Genomic DNA, 17,017 nt, shown 5'->3' on the forward strand with positions numbered 1-17,017 from the left:
TTCATCCAGTTAATGAAATGGATGTATAGTTCTCTGAAGTGATTGAAGTGGGTGATGGTTCACTTAAGTATTAGAAAGAATCTTCAGGATAAAACTACTTCTTGCTTCAAGTAGGACTCAGCAGATAAGCCAACAAGAAATTCTTGCCAACTAGAGAGCTGATGTCTCTGTGATTCCTGTGTTTTGGGTGGGTTTTTTATTGTTTTTTTTTGTTTGTTTGTTTGCTTGTGACATGGATTCTGTTGGCTTCACATTTGCTAACATCCTCTCATGTCTGCCTCGGGAGTTCTAGGGTTACAGGTACACATCGTCAAGCCTGATTTGGATTCCTTATTTTCCCTATCTCACCCCTCTTTTGAGACAGAGTGTCATATAGCCAGGCTAGCCTCACACTCACTATGCAGCCAAGTAAGACACTGATCTTCTTATTTTCCTGTTTCTACTTCCCAAGTGCTGGGAATGTAGCTATAAGCTACCAGTGCCTGGTTAGCTAGAGTGCATAATAAGCAAGCACTCTATTATCTATGGTATATACCTACTCTTAGGATTCCTTATTCTTAAGGCAAGAAGTCATGGAAAATAGCCAAGATCTTCCATGGGCTATAGATCACTGAGAAACAGTGACTAGTAAGCTTGACAGCCTATTGCTTTAACTGCTAAGAGACATGTGTGCTTTCTTTAGAGGGTGCCTGGTAGATTGTTGCCTATTCCTTCATTCAAACAATGTTGATTAATAGGATATACTGAATACTATTCCAGGCACAAACCTATTTTATATGCACACACTCACACACTAGAAAATTCTGAAAGGGCAAGGTGAGTCAACTGAAGAGTTGGGAAAATGAAAGGAGCAAAGCAAAGCCATAGGCATGATGGGAAGGTTTAAACATATCCGGGACTATTGAATGAGATACTCAGGGCACACAATTTAATGTAGTACTCTCAAAATACAGCTTTAAACTTAATGATCTTGTTTTGTAAAACTTTAAAATAAAAATTTGTGGGGAAAATGACTACCCATAAAATCAAGCAGCATATGAACCAATAATGGCCTCACTTGCTTATTCTTATTTTAGATCTGTCTTTGAGGAAGTATAAGTGATTCCAAACCTAAAGCCCCATGATAGGAGATAGAGCCTGAGTGACAACAAAGTTATCATCCATAGGTCATAGGGTAAGGACTCTAGCTTTGGTCTTGGCTGAATAAACAGTTGGTGATTGCAAAAAACACCATGATCCTTAAAACTACTTGTGGGTGGCCACATTTGGGCATCCAAGAGCTGAACCAATGCCCTCTTCCATCTGTTCAGATGCTTTCCCATAAGATCTAGCACTTTATCTGTAGTTTTGGTGGAAAATTTGTCTTATCAATTCTACAGTCCAATCAGATGGTAATTTCTACCACTCTCATGAGAATATTTAAACATCTAGCCTGTCTGCTGTGAGGAACTCCTCAAAAGACCTTTTAGGAGAGTAGTCATCTCTCTGGGAAGGTCATGACAGTTAAGCACTAAAGGGGAGATGAAAAGAAACCATGCTCCATGGGTCACATGTATTGGCAATACACAAGTCTTTAAGAGGCAGACAGACCAGCAACACTCTCCTCTTCACTCTTTCCCTGTGTCTCTCTGTTCTGTGTCTCCCTCTCTCCTTTATGAGAACTATGCAGTTCCAGAGAGAACCTGCCACTGGAGACTCTTACCAGAAAACAAGTACACTGACCTCAAATTTCTTTCCCTTTAAATTATTCTCAGAAAGGGGAAGGAAAGTATCTATGTGAGGGCAAGCAGAACACAGGAGATATTTCCTGGCTGGCAGCTAAAGTCTAATTAGACTGACAAATCTTCAGTGCCTTCCCCAGTTATAAGGTTTGGCAGGAAAGAAAGGAGCCTGGAGCCACACATTATGTAAGGCTGTTAATCAATATTAGTTGAGCCCTGATCCTAAAAATAAATTTTCCCAGGAGGTTTTGTTGTCTAGTGGTAAAAGGAAGGGAGTAGAAACTGGCTTCCTTTTCTCATTTCTATCAAGCTCCTTGCATCAGGGGAAAGGGAGAGAGAACCAGAAGGGATAAGTCTCTGGGAAAGTATAACCATTCTTGATAATGCTATAATCACAAGGTATTCCAGATCTGGGGATCTGATTCGCAACCCAAGCTGAGACCAATGGATTATTCAAAGACACTAGAAACTATCTTGGGCCTCAAATATCCCACTGATGATGTGTACTGTGCATCTGTGTGCTCCTTATGCAATTCCTGACCTTTTACCAATCTGACCTACAGGAATGTCAATTTCATATACTTTAACCTAGCAGTTCTTCCATGTGTACTAACTGCTCAGCTAAAGTGACCTCTATTCAAACACATAGATAATCCTGTAGACCTCTGTTTTCATTAGCAAGGTCAGAAAAGGTTCTAGTCATATTGGCTTATGTGGGTATAGACTAAACGGTGCTTATGCCAGTGGAACCCTCAGGGGTGCTAGACTCAATGAGGGTATACGCATCTGGTGGAGTTTCTTAGGTGCATATGGGATCCTAGTATAAAATTCTTCACTGACCTCATATGAATGGCTTTCTAATCAGATTTATTACTTACAATATATCAGAAGGGAAGGTATGATTATGTTCGTAGGCAGATAATGAAATAGTCTGAGAGAGATAACTGACTAACCCTTAGCCACACAGCTGAGGAACAGGAAGAAACAAATCCCCAACTCAGAAGTTCTGATGACAAATTTCACAGTCTTCACTTCACTGTACTAAAATCCTACTCAGAATAGATGATATGTAGAGGCACTTGTTTAGTTTCAAGCTGTCATTATTAGTATTTAGTCTGAAGTGTGTTCCTAATCATTCAAAGCCTACAACTGAGGAGCCAAAGGAAGGAATTTCCACACATGTACTGCTGCAATGTCTGAAAACTTATCCCCTTCCTGGAATTTTCAAAGGTGGTTCCCAGGCAATCATCATCATTATGATGCTTGAGATAAGAATGAAATCTCATCATCTTTCATGCCACTCATCATTGGGACACTTCCAGTCCAGCTGAGCATCATGATTTTCTGCCAGTTATCTGGTGGCCCAGAGCCTGGACAATGTCAAGGTGACTTTGCCCATGCCTAGGATACAAAAAGTAGGTTATGATCCATTTCTTGCTAATAGCTTATAAACAATTCCAAATGGCAATTTGCATGGGGCACAGTGAGCTGCTTCTTTGATGATAACTGCTCAAACTGGACACCAAAGATAAGGCATACTCATTCTTTCTTATTGCACCCATTTTACTTTTGGTCTACTCCTCTATTCTGGGAACTTATGGACTGGAGAGACTAAAAGTTTTGGTAGTGGTGAATGACTCTTGACATTGTTCATATTTTCCTTTAGTCCTGAATGAGGAAAAAAAAAAAAAAACTTGAGTGTAGTCTGAGGTGAATGTACTCACTTTAGAACCAGTGTTATTGTAGCTACCCATCTTTATAGGTGATAGTAAAGGTCCCATGTGGCCCTAGGGGGTGTAGTTTGATAGTAGAGCTCTTGTCTATTTCAAGAAAGCTCTCTACCACAGCCCCCAAATGTTTCCATGTAATTACTCAGAGTATTCCCAGATTATACCCACAGGGAATTCAATTCAGTTCACTTCTCTGAATTCTGTCCCAGATGTAGGTGGTGAGCTTCAAGCTAAGGTTCTCAAATCCTCGAAATTTTATATGCCAATTCTGACTTACACCATACCTCACAAGACCTGGACTTTCTTCCTGTCCAAGTGCACTCATTCTTTAAGGCCTAGTGTTACGACGATCTCAACTATGATACTCTCTAAGTCATTCCATACTCCATCCTCCCAATACACACCATCACTCAAGCTACACTGACAGTGCTCTTGTTTTTTCTAGGTTATTGGCTCCATGATACAAGTAATCTAGATTTGTGGGGTATTTTTGTAAACTCCTAAAGTACATACAAATGGTTTGATTTTATAATACAGCAAATTTTCAAAAGCCCATTGGACTCTGAAGTTGAATTCCAAAATGAAGCAAAAATCCAAGGTAGGTAATGACATGGCAGAAGAGTCTGTCTATTCCTGATGTCATAGACCATTTTGATGTTCCAGGATTAATTTGAGCCTCAAAATTCTCCTCAGATCCTTCTGAATATGTCACTCCCCCACCCCAAATTTTCTGACCTTCTCTGAACTACATTCACAGCTATCAATAGAAGTATCCCTGTTTGTTCAGTAGATTATTGTTTTACATTCATATCAAATGAAAATAATAAGAATAGGTAAAACACAAGCAGTCTGACTCTGTAGGATATACTTAGTGTAGTATTTTTATTGTTGACGTGTCAAAATATATGACTAAGTAAATTAAGAGAGGATGAGTATGTTTTGGCTCAGAACTCCAATGTGTATTGTGATGGGGAAGGAGTGGCAGCAGGAGAATGAGGCAGCTGGTCACAGTGTATCCACATCCAGGAAGTAGGGAAAAATGAATGCTGGTGTTCAGCTTGCTGTGTCATTTTTATTCAGCTCAGAATTGGTTAGTGGGAAGATCCTTCACACACTTAGGATGTGTCCTTCTACAACAGTTAATCTAGAAAAAGTCCCTGATGGACGTGCCTGGGGGCTTATTTTCATAATTACTTTAAATGTCATTGAGTATTCCCTGATACTGGCAAAGGTCTGGGAACTTAAAGCAATAGGGTATGGTATAAATAACACAAGCCAGGCCTAGGCCCATGCTTTATTCCCATTAAAAGATTGTCTGTGATCCCAGAGAGTAGGCACTCTGCTAAAGAAACCACAGGGAAATTGTTGGTACTTCATGGAGAGGCACATAGCACAGCTGAGCCCAGTCATTCCAAAGTTGATTCATCCAGGTACAAGGGATGGATGTGAGAGAAGGAAGCCACCAGACCACAGTGGGCAATGAGTAGACCCCAGTCAGTTTCTTTAGTGGAAGTAGAACTGCCTTGATGGAATCGACATCTGTGTCTGACTTTGTAAAATATGATGTCTGATGCAAAGTTGTTTTTCATTGTAAAGTTAAGGGAAAACTTTTACTTTCATCAGCAGTTATTTAAATGTCCTGTTATCTATTCAGGATTCCTTAGCTAGTGTGAGAATGGACTAGACATTAAACACCAGATAAGTAGCCCAAGTTCATTACATTATAGTTGTGACAGTGGAAATGACTGTCTACACACCCTTCATATTCTAGAAGTAGAGTGTCCCTCAAGCATCATACTTCTGCTTATTAAGTGGCTACAAGATAGCAAATAAAGCCTGTCTTGGCTTCTGACTTACTCAGTGCCTGTGGAATATCTAGTAAATACAAGACTTTTATTGAAGATTATTATCTGCCTACCTGGCTTCTTAATGTGCACTTTAGCTGGCTGTTTTTCCATTCTAAATTGAGGGGAACATCTTCAGGCATTCTTTTTAATATAAGGTCAAGATCGACTGCTTGGGCACAATAGCTGTGAGTAATTTAACACAGTCCATGCCATTCACAAGCAATTCTGTACTCCTATCAGTAACAGACTGATCCATCACAGAGATCAAAGCACCAATTACTTCCAAAAGACTGGAGCATTGGAGAGCTGTATCAACTCAAAAATGATTTGTTCACATTCATACACCGTTAAGAGAAGCACTAAAAGCACTTTCCAGTTTTCCTTTGATCTCATGTGAACACTAGCCAAGGTCCATCAGAAATGAACTCCTCAAATGAGGTTTTCTCAGCATATTCTTTGGGAAGGAATCGGGGAAGCTTTTTAAATAGTGACATTTTTAGACTTTGCAGTCACACATGCTTAATTGTTTTTCTCCTAGAAGAGTCTCATTTTAGGACAAACCATGCTTTAATGATATTATCAAAGTGAAAAGCAAAGAATAGAACATCGCTTGTAAAATGGTCTGCATGTGGTTTCATATAGATGAAAACTGAATGATGGACTGGTGAACATGAAACTTAATCTTTCCTATTTTCTTTTCTTTTTTGAAGTACCTCTCAGAGATCAAAGCTTCATCAAAGAAAATTGGCTGGGTCATATATTGGATGCATTTGAAGCTACTAGATCTGATTTTCTTCATCCACTATGTCCAGCATCTAAGACTTGTCCTAAATCTCTGAGTAGACTTGCTGCAATCTACAGACTGTACTTGGACCAGACCAGTCTCACCTATGAAGTTATCAAGTTTTTGTAAAGCATGGGGCAAAGTTCTTGTGGCTAGCTGGCAAGAACAAAGGCACACCAAATCTTCCACACTATGTCTCCTTAAGTTTTCCTTTGCAGACTCCTGGGGTTTCTGTATCCTGTTGCTTGGGTTTAATCAATTCTACACAGCTGCTGGCTTTCCTGTAAGAGTATGTATTTACACACCCATAAAAACAAGGAGTGTCAACATATTTATAGCCAATCTTTATAGCCTTAGTGGAAGGAAAAAGGAAAAACATGTAAAGATGTAATCCAATTTTTGCCAGCCTGTGAAAGAACAGGGGCTCACCAGAGGGAAACTTTTTGAGAGGGCACTCCCAGGTGCCTCCTTTCCCCCAAGAGGCACACCAGGCTTAGAGTTAAACCACTAGCAAGGCTTATGTACCTTGAAATCCACTCCTGTCCAGAAGCTCTGGTTCTCTTAGGTCATAGAAAGAGTCGAGGAACCCAAACAATCTGCCCCAATTTACATATTTCCTTCAAGATGGAAAAAAAAGAGACTGAATATTTCCACAAATTGAGGCAATTTCCAGAATCCCTATATAGTGTTAAATCCACTTGTGGTCAGTGAAATTATGGCCATAAAATAGATTGCACAATCAACTATTCCTGTGGAGAAAAAGCCATTTGCTCTTCTGATTCCCACAGAGCTAGTAGAATATACTCTGACAGACACAAACCAGGTCTGCCAAGACCTGTGCAAACAGAACTATCCTTGTACCAACAGTAAACAGATCTAAGCTTGAACTATAGAGACTCATAATAGAAATATATATTGCCTTTTATCTTCTTCTCAGTGAGTGGAGTGAGGTGTCAGGAGTTATTGCTGTAATATCAGCAGAGAAGTGCTATTTTTCTCTTTCAAGTATGTGCGTAGGTATGCATGGAACAGCACCCATGATTATAGGACTGCTCTGCAAGCCAGGTTCTTAGCAGCTTTTGGAAAACACATAAAATTGGCTGATAGCATCATCTTTGCTCACGGCTTCAAATTGTTCCTAGGAGCCATGAAAGAAGCTGTCTGAATTTTGTTCAAGCTCAGAGAAAAAGAATAAAGAAAGACAACATGCTGCCATATAGCTAAGTCACATAACACAATTCTGAAACATAGAAAAACACATGGGTGAGTTTTCATTAAAGATTCACTGTAAGTGTACAGTGTCCACAGGAAAAGAGAGAAAGGTGATGGTAGAGCCTACTGAGCTCCTGGATCATGTGTGAAAGGTGAGAATTAAAAGAGACAAGTACTGATCTACTGATTTTTACAAATAGCTAACTAGGGTAAGTATAATTTCTCCACATTGGTTTGGGTTGCTTTCTTTGATGCCAAAGCATTTAAGGCTAATAACTCAATTAACCTCCTATCCCCCTACTAACTAGATTTATGGACTGCCAAGGGAGGCAGCTCAGTATTAAGGTTTAGCTTGTATATAATTTCTTTAAAGTGAACAAAGAAAACCTTGCCACAAAACTAAGACCTTTCTGCCTATCTAAAATCAATTCTTTACACTTTCTAATATAATTAGTATATTAGTCAAGTAAAGTAAACAAAATGATCTCCAAAATGACAAGTCATTAATTAGGACTTAATGCCAAACACAAAGACTACTGTTCACAAGGAGTGTATAAGCTTCTTGTTTCAATTGTCCTTGATTTAATGATACCCATTGAACTTAATAACCTGTAATTTGAGTTTTATCAAATATACCTGGAGGATATAAATAGAATTGAACTATGATTTAGACTTGCTTATGGTAACACAATTTCCTCTATCCCTTCCCAAAAGTTACAGTAATGCAATGAGAGGAGAGGGATGTTTTGTAGTAGAAATATAGTCCATCGTTCATTTTGAATAATAACATTTCCATTTCAGTGATTAAATGGAAGGGGTAACATGAGATATCTCATTAGATCATGGATGCCACATGACTTCTCTAATTCTCTCAGTCATTCCTTACTCTTCCTCTAGTCATGAACATCTTCATCCTTCCTTCAGAAGCAGAATTTCTTTCTTTTTTCTTTTTAGATTTTTTTTTATTTATTTACTATGTATACAGTCTTCTGCCTGCATGCCAGCAGAGGGCACCAGATCTCATTCAAGGTGGTTGTGAGCCACCATGTGGTTGCCGGGAATCGAACTCAGGACCTCTGGGAGAGCAGTCAGTGCTCTTAACCGCTGAGCCATCTCTCCAGCCCCCCCAGAGACAAGATTTTAAAGTCCTTAGCAACCTAGAATATTGAGAGCAGCAGTGATGCTGCAAAGTCAAGAAAGAAGAGCAATATCACAAGAGAAAGGCTTACCTGAATGCTGGCTGTAGAGCGATTCTTCCGGGTAGTAGTAGTAGCCATGGTGGTGGTGGTTTCCATGACAGTGGTAGACATTTCAGGTGGCATGGAGGTCGTCTGTGTTGTTCCAGAGACTGATGGGACTTCTCCCACGAGCCGAACACTTCCATTGATCTTAATATTAGGGTTGTTCTCAGCTGCCATGTTCAGTACTTTCAAACCATCATAATAGAGCCCAGAGAGCTGGCCTTGGAAGAGGCGTCCTTTGTCCTTTCCTCCAATGGCTATTTGAGCCTGGGTGTTGAAGATGGTTAACTGCCGGCCTAGTGGATTAGGTGGAGGAAATACTATTATTTCCATACATTTCTGCTCCTTGCCTTACCTATTCTGTACGGAGTAAGCATCTAATAGGCTTCCTTGAACAACTGAAGTGGACAAAATGCATAAGAAAATTTCACTACTGAGATTGATGAGTAACATTTCATGATAATTATCTCTTCCACTGTCTAGATAGAAATCCCACATTACCAGAATAATTGAGTATTTTTTTTTTATCATTCTAAGGAAGAAGATACCTTGGTTTAAACATGAACAGTTGTACAGTCTCCTGAGACATATAATTGAGGATGACAGAAACATCCAGTCAGATCATGACCAGAATGAATCACAGATGCCTAGTCCTTTGATTATAAGCTACAAATTAACGTAATGACAACAAAAAAGAATGATATTTGGCAAACAGAAACTCAATGAGGTGTTTAGAACATTGAGTTTAAAAATTAGGTTCAGTAATTAAATGAAATTTACTGAAATTAAACTGCAATTAAGAGGATCAGATTCATTGCATGCTTACAAAAGTGGACACTCTAGTCACCAGGAATAGAGTTTTCATAAAACTTCATGGTGAGTAATAGTCTATCAGAATTTGCTATTTCACAACATCGTGATAGATGTATAATTTGGAGGGATGTATGATCAGTCAATAGATTATTCTCTTAGATGGGGGAGTAATTAGCATTGATAAAGCTTCTAGAATGGGAATGTAGGTGAGGATGAGGTAATTCTAAAATGGTTTTAAGAAGATATGGGCAGAGTAATCAGAATATATTTTGAGCATGCATGAAACTGTCAAATAATAAAATTAATCAATAAAATTGAATTTTAAAAGGAAGATGGGTACCGACAAAGCAAACAACTCATAAAAGTCCTTGAATGCTGTAGAGACATGGTAATGGATTGGAAAATATCAATAGTTAATCTTATATCAGTTTTTCTTATGGGTACTATTTTTACTTCTGTGGCAAAAAAGCTATCAGAAAAAAATCATGGCAGAGCAGTTCAGAATGCAGCATTCAACAATATAGGCTTACTCTGAAAGATTTCTACTTATTTTTAAAGTCAAACTAGGTCTTTCCCTGGGGGAGACAGCTTTTATAACATCGTTGTAATTTATCATGACAGCAACACAATAAGGCCTTCTCATGTTATTAATCTTTAGATTAATTCTATTTGCTTTCCCATATGGAGGAGGGAGGATATACCTATTCGTAGGATTAGATACATTCATTTTGGAGTTTTCCTTTGTCAGTGATCAACATATCCACTAATTCTTCATCTGATCACCTTGATTATTTTAGGTGTAAATAACTGGAAACTATTTTCTATTTTTCATGCCTGCTTGGTAAAGCAATATGCTTTTCCCCTCTTAAGTCTACACATATGAACAGAGGTATGTTATAGTGTTTTCTTCTCAGATTTTATCACCAATAAATCAAGCTCAAGTCTTCACAATGCACAGCTAGCCTAGATTTCTAAAATGGAATGTGTATATACCAACTTTGAAGGTATGGAAGAGAAGGAAAAGGAAACTGCATATGTTCAGAGTGGACTCTTCAGACAAGTGTCAATTTTATCATCTGGTGAGTTCTTAAGGTTTATTATTAGAATGATTTCTAAACAACAGTACTCTGATTTTAGACTGGGGAACTTTGTCAGGGCAGAAATGACCCACGCTTCATAAGAATCTTGGAACAATACAAAAGGATCTCATACTTTAATGATAACAGAATTCCCTAGGCCCTAGGGATGTAATCAATGCATTCCATGCTTTCCCACAAATCCCTTCAGTGTCCTGTGATTTGCTACCATTTGACAGTTGCATAAGTTTTGCTTTTGACTTCTTCACACGAGATGCAATAAGTTCAATGCACAGTGGTGTAGGGTAATGGGCTGAAGTTCACACATATTTCTTTGGAAGACATAAACTTACTACAGTAGAAATGAGATAATAGATGCAGAGAATAATTTTTGCTTAACTTCATATCAGCATTTGGAGCATCTTAACCTACGGATTTAGAAGAAGCCATACAGTGGGAGATTTCCAGGATATAACTTTAGTATCTTAAAATAGGTAGCTTCCCTTTGCAAGGTATCTTGCATGTAGACAACTGTTTTCCATTTATAATAGCATCTTTCTCTTTCACTCTCTTCCCTCTTCCTCCCTCTCTCTTTTCTATGTAGCCTAGTATTGGTGATTAGTTAATGGCTGAGTAGCTTTGACCATATGTAGATGTTATTCTAATATTCTTGGAATACTTCATAACACTAACTTCTTATAATGGTCCTCATCTTACTTTCCTGGAAAGATTCATTTTGTCAATACTTAAAAATTAAAGACCATCAGAGAAAATTGAAGCTCAAACTGGAAATGATGGATTGCCTTCATTCTATTTACTATAGTTCACTCCATAAAGTGGTCATTGCTTATTCAAGAATGACTGGAGGATAAGGAAAGGCAGAGCATGTTTGAGGCCATTAGACTGGAGTTGTTTTAGTATTGGTTATCACTGCTTTACTAAGGAGACCCTACCACTCACTTCTTAGATCCAACACACTGGTGGGTAAGACAGAGAAGGGGGTATCCAAATTTCAATTTCTCCTTCACGCCATAGGAAGTGTGTGTGGGTTTCTGTTAGCTTGTTTGCTTGATAGTCAATGGCTAAGTATTTTTTTCCTTTTGTTTCATAACCTTCTCCTAGCCCTCTGCAGTTTGCCTAGGTGGTTAAGGACAAAACTAGAAATCACTCTAGGAAGAGAGCACTCTGTCTACTCCCATGTCTTCCTGTCATTGCTGCATCTCTCTTTAGCTACAAAAGAGATCATGAACAATGGAGAAACAGTTTCAATACCCTCTCCTTATGAATGATGTACAGGATTGAAAGGAGAAAGGTTCTGTGTGTTTTTTTTTTACCCGATATGTCTGAAAATATAAGTCAGATATCATTCTCATTGCTATGACTGATAATGTGTAAAGTTTTAGATAAAAATATCATTATACATGTGCATTTTAATAAAATGTGCACTATATATGCATATATTTTTGGAGTCTGAGAATTGTTCTATCAGCAATAACATGAAATTTTATGATAACACCAGTACAGGATTCCTAGCTAGCATGTAACCGTTTGTTTCATCTTAGATGCAAATCATTTTGGAAGTCATTATTTGTTGCTTCATTTTAACATCAGTTTCACATAGGCTTACATTAAATCTTTGCACGTCTCTCGTCAGTGTTGCACAAAGACAAATTAATTAAATCTCAGAATACCCTGGGGGAATAGGCAGTATTATTTCTCCTCTCCTCGTATGGGAAATCAGAGACACAAAGAGGTTAACTGGATTGTCTAAGGCCAGAAAGTCAGTCAATAGTAGACAGAGCCAGCAAACAGACTTGGGAATCCTGTGACCCAGCTCTCCTCTCCAATGACAGAAATAATTCCAAAGAAATATTCCCTGTACTTTTGAATGCACCTTTCTCATCATCCTTTGATCTATTTACCCTTTATATTCTTCTTCACAAACAAGGTCTTTCAGTGCAAGTTTTCCTTTTTATATGAAAGTGAAGTTAACTAGACAGAGGAAGAGATAAAAAGAATAGATGCTACTCACCCAAATTACATAAAGAGTAATTCCAGGTAAAACAGTAGAGAAGATAATCTTACAGTTTGCAAATTAGTTGTCCAATAACATATATGTACATATACATATATATTAATAAAGAAGCCAAGACATTCCCACCCATACCACCTCAACCACCCTTCCCCATCCCAGCACTCCACATGTGTAAAAGGGCTTCTATTTACATGAAAGCCAGTTGAAAATGAAGCTATTAGAAGGAAAACTAAAAGCCTACTAACCACTTTATAATGGTTTGTACAAATGAAAATGCCTGGCATGCTATTAAACTTAGACTTCAAAAGGCAATGGAATAAAATAAAATATTATTAACATAAAATTGAAAGAAACACAAAAGTTCTCTCAGGCACATGAGACTTCAACATGCATCTAGTTCACTGTTTAAAAGTGAGGCACTGCTGTCTTTAATGTTAAAGGGACTTTATGAGCTGTTGATTACTACTCAAAATTATTTGCTTTTTAGAGTTATCCTTAATTTATTTTTAATTAGACCACATATGTTGAAAACAGGGCACGCAGTTAAGATTTGGTAAGGATTTTCTATGTCTAAACATCTGAATGTTTTCACCCAACTAACAATCACACACAAGTGTCCTTCATCTCTTTATTTGTAGTATCCTCAAATATTTCACATATGTTACTCAATCATAACACGGCAAAATGTAAGGGGTTTTTTGAGATCTCAAGACAAGAGTTAGATTATACTGCCTCAAGACAGAACAGAACTTCTAGTTTTTTTTGGAGATAAGAAAATTTTCATTACTAAAAAGCAACCATGTATCTAGTAAGCAAAAGAAACCACATAGAAAATTCTTCCAGGATTTATAACTGCTGCCCTCTTTTATTCATGGAGTGGTTGTTTCTGTCAGCAAATCAGAACTTGCTGCTTTGATTTTCACAAGACTTTTCCCTTAACAACTCATTGCCTTAACTACTTACACTTCGTTGCATGAAACATTGTACGAATGCACGAGGGTATCACACCACCAAAGTGTGAAACAAGGTTGTTTTGTTTTAGTTTCCTGCAGCAACTGGAAAGTAATTAAGCTCTCCTAGAAACTTTTGCCTCTGATGGTTTGAATTTAGAGGCAAAATCTGTTCTTTCTCAGCCTTTTCTTTGTTTAAAAACAAATGTTAACACATAGTGCTTCTTTTATAACATTTGTTTTAAGCAGTTTAAGTTACGAGAGTTGATCTAAGATATTTTTTGTTTGATTTGGTTTGGTTTTTTGGTTAATCATATTATAGACAATAAAGCCAAAACAGCCTCAAGATGTAAGTTTAGCAAGTTCTTTTGAAAATTCTTTAGAAAGCTTTGGTGAGAGGTAATTTAAAACAAATTAAGAAATAATGTCATGCAGTGGTTAAGTTCTCTCTCTTTCTCTCTCTCCTTTCCTCCCTCCCTCCCCCCCCTCTCTCTCTTTCTCTCCCTTTCTTTCTTCCTCTCAAGATTTTCCTAGAATTCGTTGTTTGTGGCTGTCATGCTGAAAGCAGGCTAGATGCTAGTCCCTTTAACTGTGTTTTAATGGCGATGTATTATTGCATGATTTATCAACATATGGCAGGTGGAAGCTGACACAAATTATAATGAAAATTAAAACAGTCATTTATGCAGCAGGCGATTATCATTTAAGGAACATTTATTTGCAGGCTTTAAAAATGAGGGTTTAGAATCAAATGATTTTTAGAATGAAAGTTTTAACGACCGTTACCTTTTTCCTGCAGCCACTCCTCTACAGGCCGGTTATATTTGAAGGGGATTTTCTGTTTTACCATTTGGAGGCGTTCATTATCAGTGTTGCCTTTAAAGTTTAAAAAACAGCTTAAAGAACAATCTGAAAAGTCAATAGGTCATTAAAAAACATCCTAGGTGTTCAGTTTGTTTTATGAAGATTTTTAGAGAGAGATATCAATTTATCTTTAGTAGAGGTGGAGTTGAAGTAGCTCTGCCCTTGGATGACAGGTCTGAAGTCAGATGAATCTCAACTGTGCAGTGCTCCATCATGCTTTGGTCATGTGATTTGGGATATAGATCTGTAAGTGGTTGGGCTATTTACAGATATCTCTTTACTTTTTTTACCCTGTCTCTTCCTCCTTCTTCCAGCTACCACTAGTTAGTCCCAGTGTAGCTCAGTGATCTCAAGGAGTTGAATAATTCTTCCAGTACCGTATCAACTTCACAATGCAAATGGAGCATGTGGATCATTAGTCATGTGGATGCTACTGTTTTTCTGATGGGTTCCATTCAGTATCACAGTGCGCTTGCTGCTTCTCTCAAGCATCTATATTTGCTTTCTCCGAATTCTAGAAAAAGGCATCAGAGAAAATGACCAATCCCATGCTAGCCAAGGGAGACTGGCCAAGAAAGTGTTCTAGGGATTTGTTACATTTTTTGTTTGTTTATTTGTTTGTTTGGTATCGGTTTCTGAGTAGTTCTGTAATTCAGATTAGCCTTAACACATGGTAACTAGCCTGCTGCTGTCCCGAGGGCTTAATTAAAGGGAAATTTCTTCCTCCAAAAGGAAACCCTGATATTACTGTACCTATGTGAAACTGGCAGAGTAGTACAGGTGGTACTGTAGGTCTCTATCCTTTTTATTGCACATCTTAAGCAGATGGGACCCATGAAGAACACAGCTACAGGCAAATTTCTGAACATTTACATTTTATTACTTGCTAGAACATGCTGGCTCAGCTGTTCATCTCTCTCTCTCTCTCTCTCTCTCTCTCTCTCTCTCTCTCTCTCTCTCTCTCTTCTAGTCTCATCCCTTCCTGAACAAGAATCCATTCAAAAATCCTGTTAGGAATATTTCTTCCCAGCATGAAATATCAAATTAGTTTCAGGCTCAAACATTGTGTTTAACTCCTGGTATGGCCCCTCTTCCTTTTGTAACTGTGATTACCACTCCTGGGTGGTTTTTCTAATTAGGAGAGACTTGGAAATTGGTGGTGTGGAGTTATACCCCTAATGAATATGCTTCCAATAACAAAATAATGACGGCATGCTTTGGGAACTGTTTTAGCTCATTGGCCAACCTCACATTGATTTAGTTAAAAACAGTTCACTGCAATTCATCATGTTTGGCTCAGAGCCCTGCATTAAAACTTAGGGAACTCCATTCCAAATTACCAATATTTATAAAAGGAAATACAAATGGTAAAGCAGGTGGCTCAGGAGCAAATTGCACAGAAGTCTAGTAGCCAGAGTGTATATTAGGTTCTAGCAAAGCATCAGACATTTCAATCACAGAGCCATTGCAATGCAGTGGTTCTCATTTGTTGAGGAGATGTCATAAGTGACAATTAGGGGAAGGTAGGAGACTGGGTAGTACTGTTGGGGGATGGTTGTTCCCTATAAGCTTCTCTGAAGAAAACATTATTCTAAAAGTCTGAGTCATCATTACTGCCCTGGAATTTAAACAAACAATTCACAGCTCCTAAGAAGTAACTATGGATCTGCTTCTAGCCCACGTTGCAGATCAGTATCTGCCTACATAAATTATAACCTTCCACCATATCAAAGGGCAGTTGCAGCTCATTGGATGCTCTCCTGTCCAGAAACTCATGTCTTTGGCTTGTTGCCTAGCTCTATCAAACAAATAAAAACTTACTGGGGGATGGATAATGCACATAAAGGGAACTGAACAATAAACAGGTTTGGATTCTCATGGATAATTTAAAGTTTTTCTCCAAATGTAGCAGCTTGAAAGGTAGGAGACAACAAGCAAAGAGGAAAAGTCAAGAAGCAACATCATTTCATGCTGTCTCAATATGGCCAGAGTGAAGGACATTGGCTTAACTGCTCCATATAGCTCCAATTACTGATAGTGATGTTTGTTGTTCCTGGAAGACAAGTGTATTTTGTATTAAATTTATCCAAAATAAATTGGGTAACTTCTCAAATGTCTTCATAGAAAAGGGGTACTTTTCTGAAAAGAGTCCACATATCTAGTTGTTACTTCTACCCAGCAGCTGGCAGGTAAGGTGTGTACTGCCACAGCACAATGAGATGTCACGGTGAGGAATGTCAACTGAATTGTGTTGGATTCTCCTTTGATACATTTTTCAGCTTTCAGTTTTCTGTATTTATTATCATTGTTGGCTACATGCCTAAATACAGTGATGATTTTCACCCCACTTCCTGGAATGAATTAGTATGGTCAAAAGGAAATATAAAATTTGAAGTCTTATTAACATGAAGCAAAAATGCAGAAATAACAACTAAAAATCCAAATTGTCAGTGTCATCTACATACCAAGTTAATTAACTCACTGGCTATGTCGATTTACTTCCTCTAAACATACAGTGTTTTTAGCTCTCCCAAAGAGCCCAGCACCCACAATTTATTTTCTTTTAACTATAAAGTAGTGTAGGAAATCATTTAGGGACATAGTAAAGGCTGGAAAGGAGGAAGCTTTGAGTTCCAAATGGAGAAAAGCACAGCTGGAATCAACCTCTGACCTTTCTGAAAATAGAAAGAGAGAGTCCATTCTTCTCCACCTCAGCTTTAAAGACATTTAGAAGCGTGGTTTAA

At 38.0% G+C, this 17,017-nt stretch overlaps 1 protein-coding gene across 9 annotated transcripts in view; it reads right to left on the minus strand.

The window, feature by feature from the left end:
- The window catches only part of Nrxn3 (neurexin 3), a 1,486,512-nt gene that overhangs the window by 124,700 nt on the left and 1,344,795 nt on the right, over window positions 1-17,017 (minus strand). For 5 of the 9 annotated variants that reach the window (XM_035445725.1, XM_035445727.1, XM_035445728.1 and 2 more), the window contains 2 exons: window positions 14,196-14,285; window positions 8,524-8,831 (listed from right to left, as the gene is read on the minus strand). In XM_035445725.1, the coding sequence (XP_035301616.1) occupies window positions 8,524-8,831; window positions 14,196-14,285 (398 nt within the window). The remainder of the gene's footprint in view (window positions 1-8,523; window positions 8,832-14,195; window positions 14,286-17,017) is intronic. The other 4 variants (XM_035445726.1, XM_035445729.1, XM_035445730.1 and 1 more) reach the window with 1 other exon arrangement.

Source organism: Cricetulus griseus, chromosome 5 (genome assembly GCF_003668045.3).
Source record: "Cricetulus griseus strain 17A/GY chromosome 5, alternate assembly CriGri-PICRH-1.0, whole genome shotgun sequence".
Classification (NCBI taxonomy): Eukaryota; Metazoa; Chordata; class Mammalia; order Rodentia; family Cricetidae; genus Cricetulus; species Cricetulus griseus.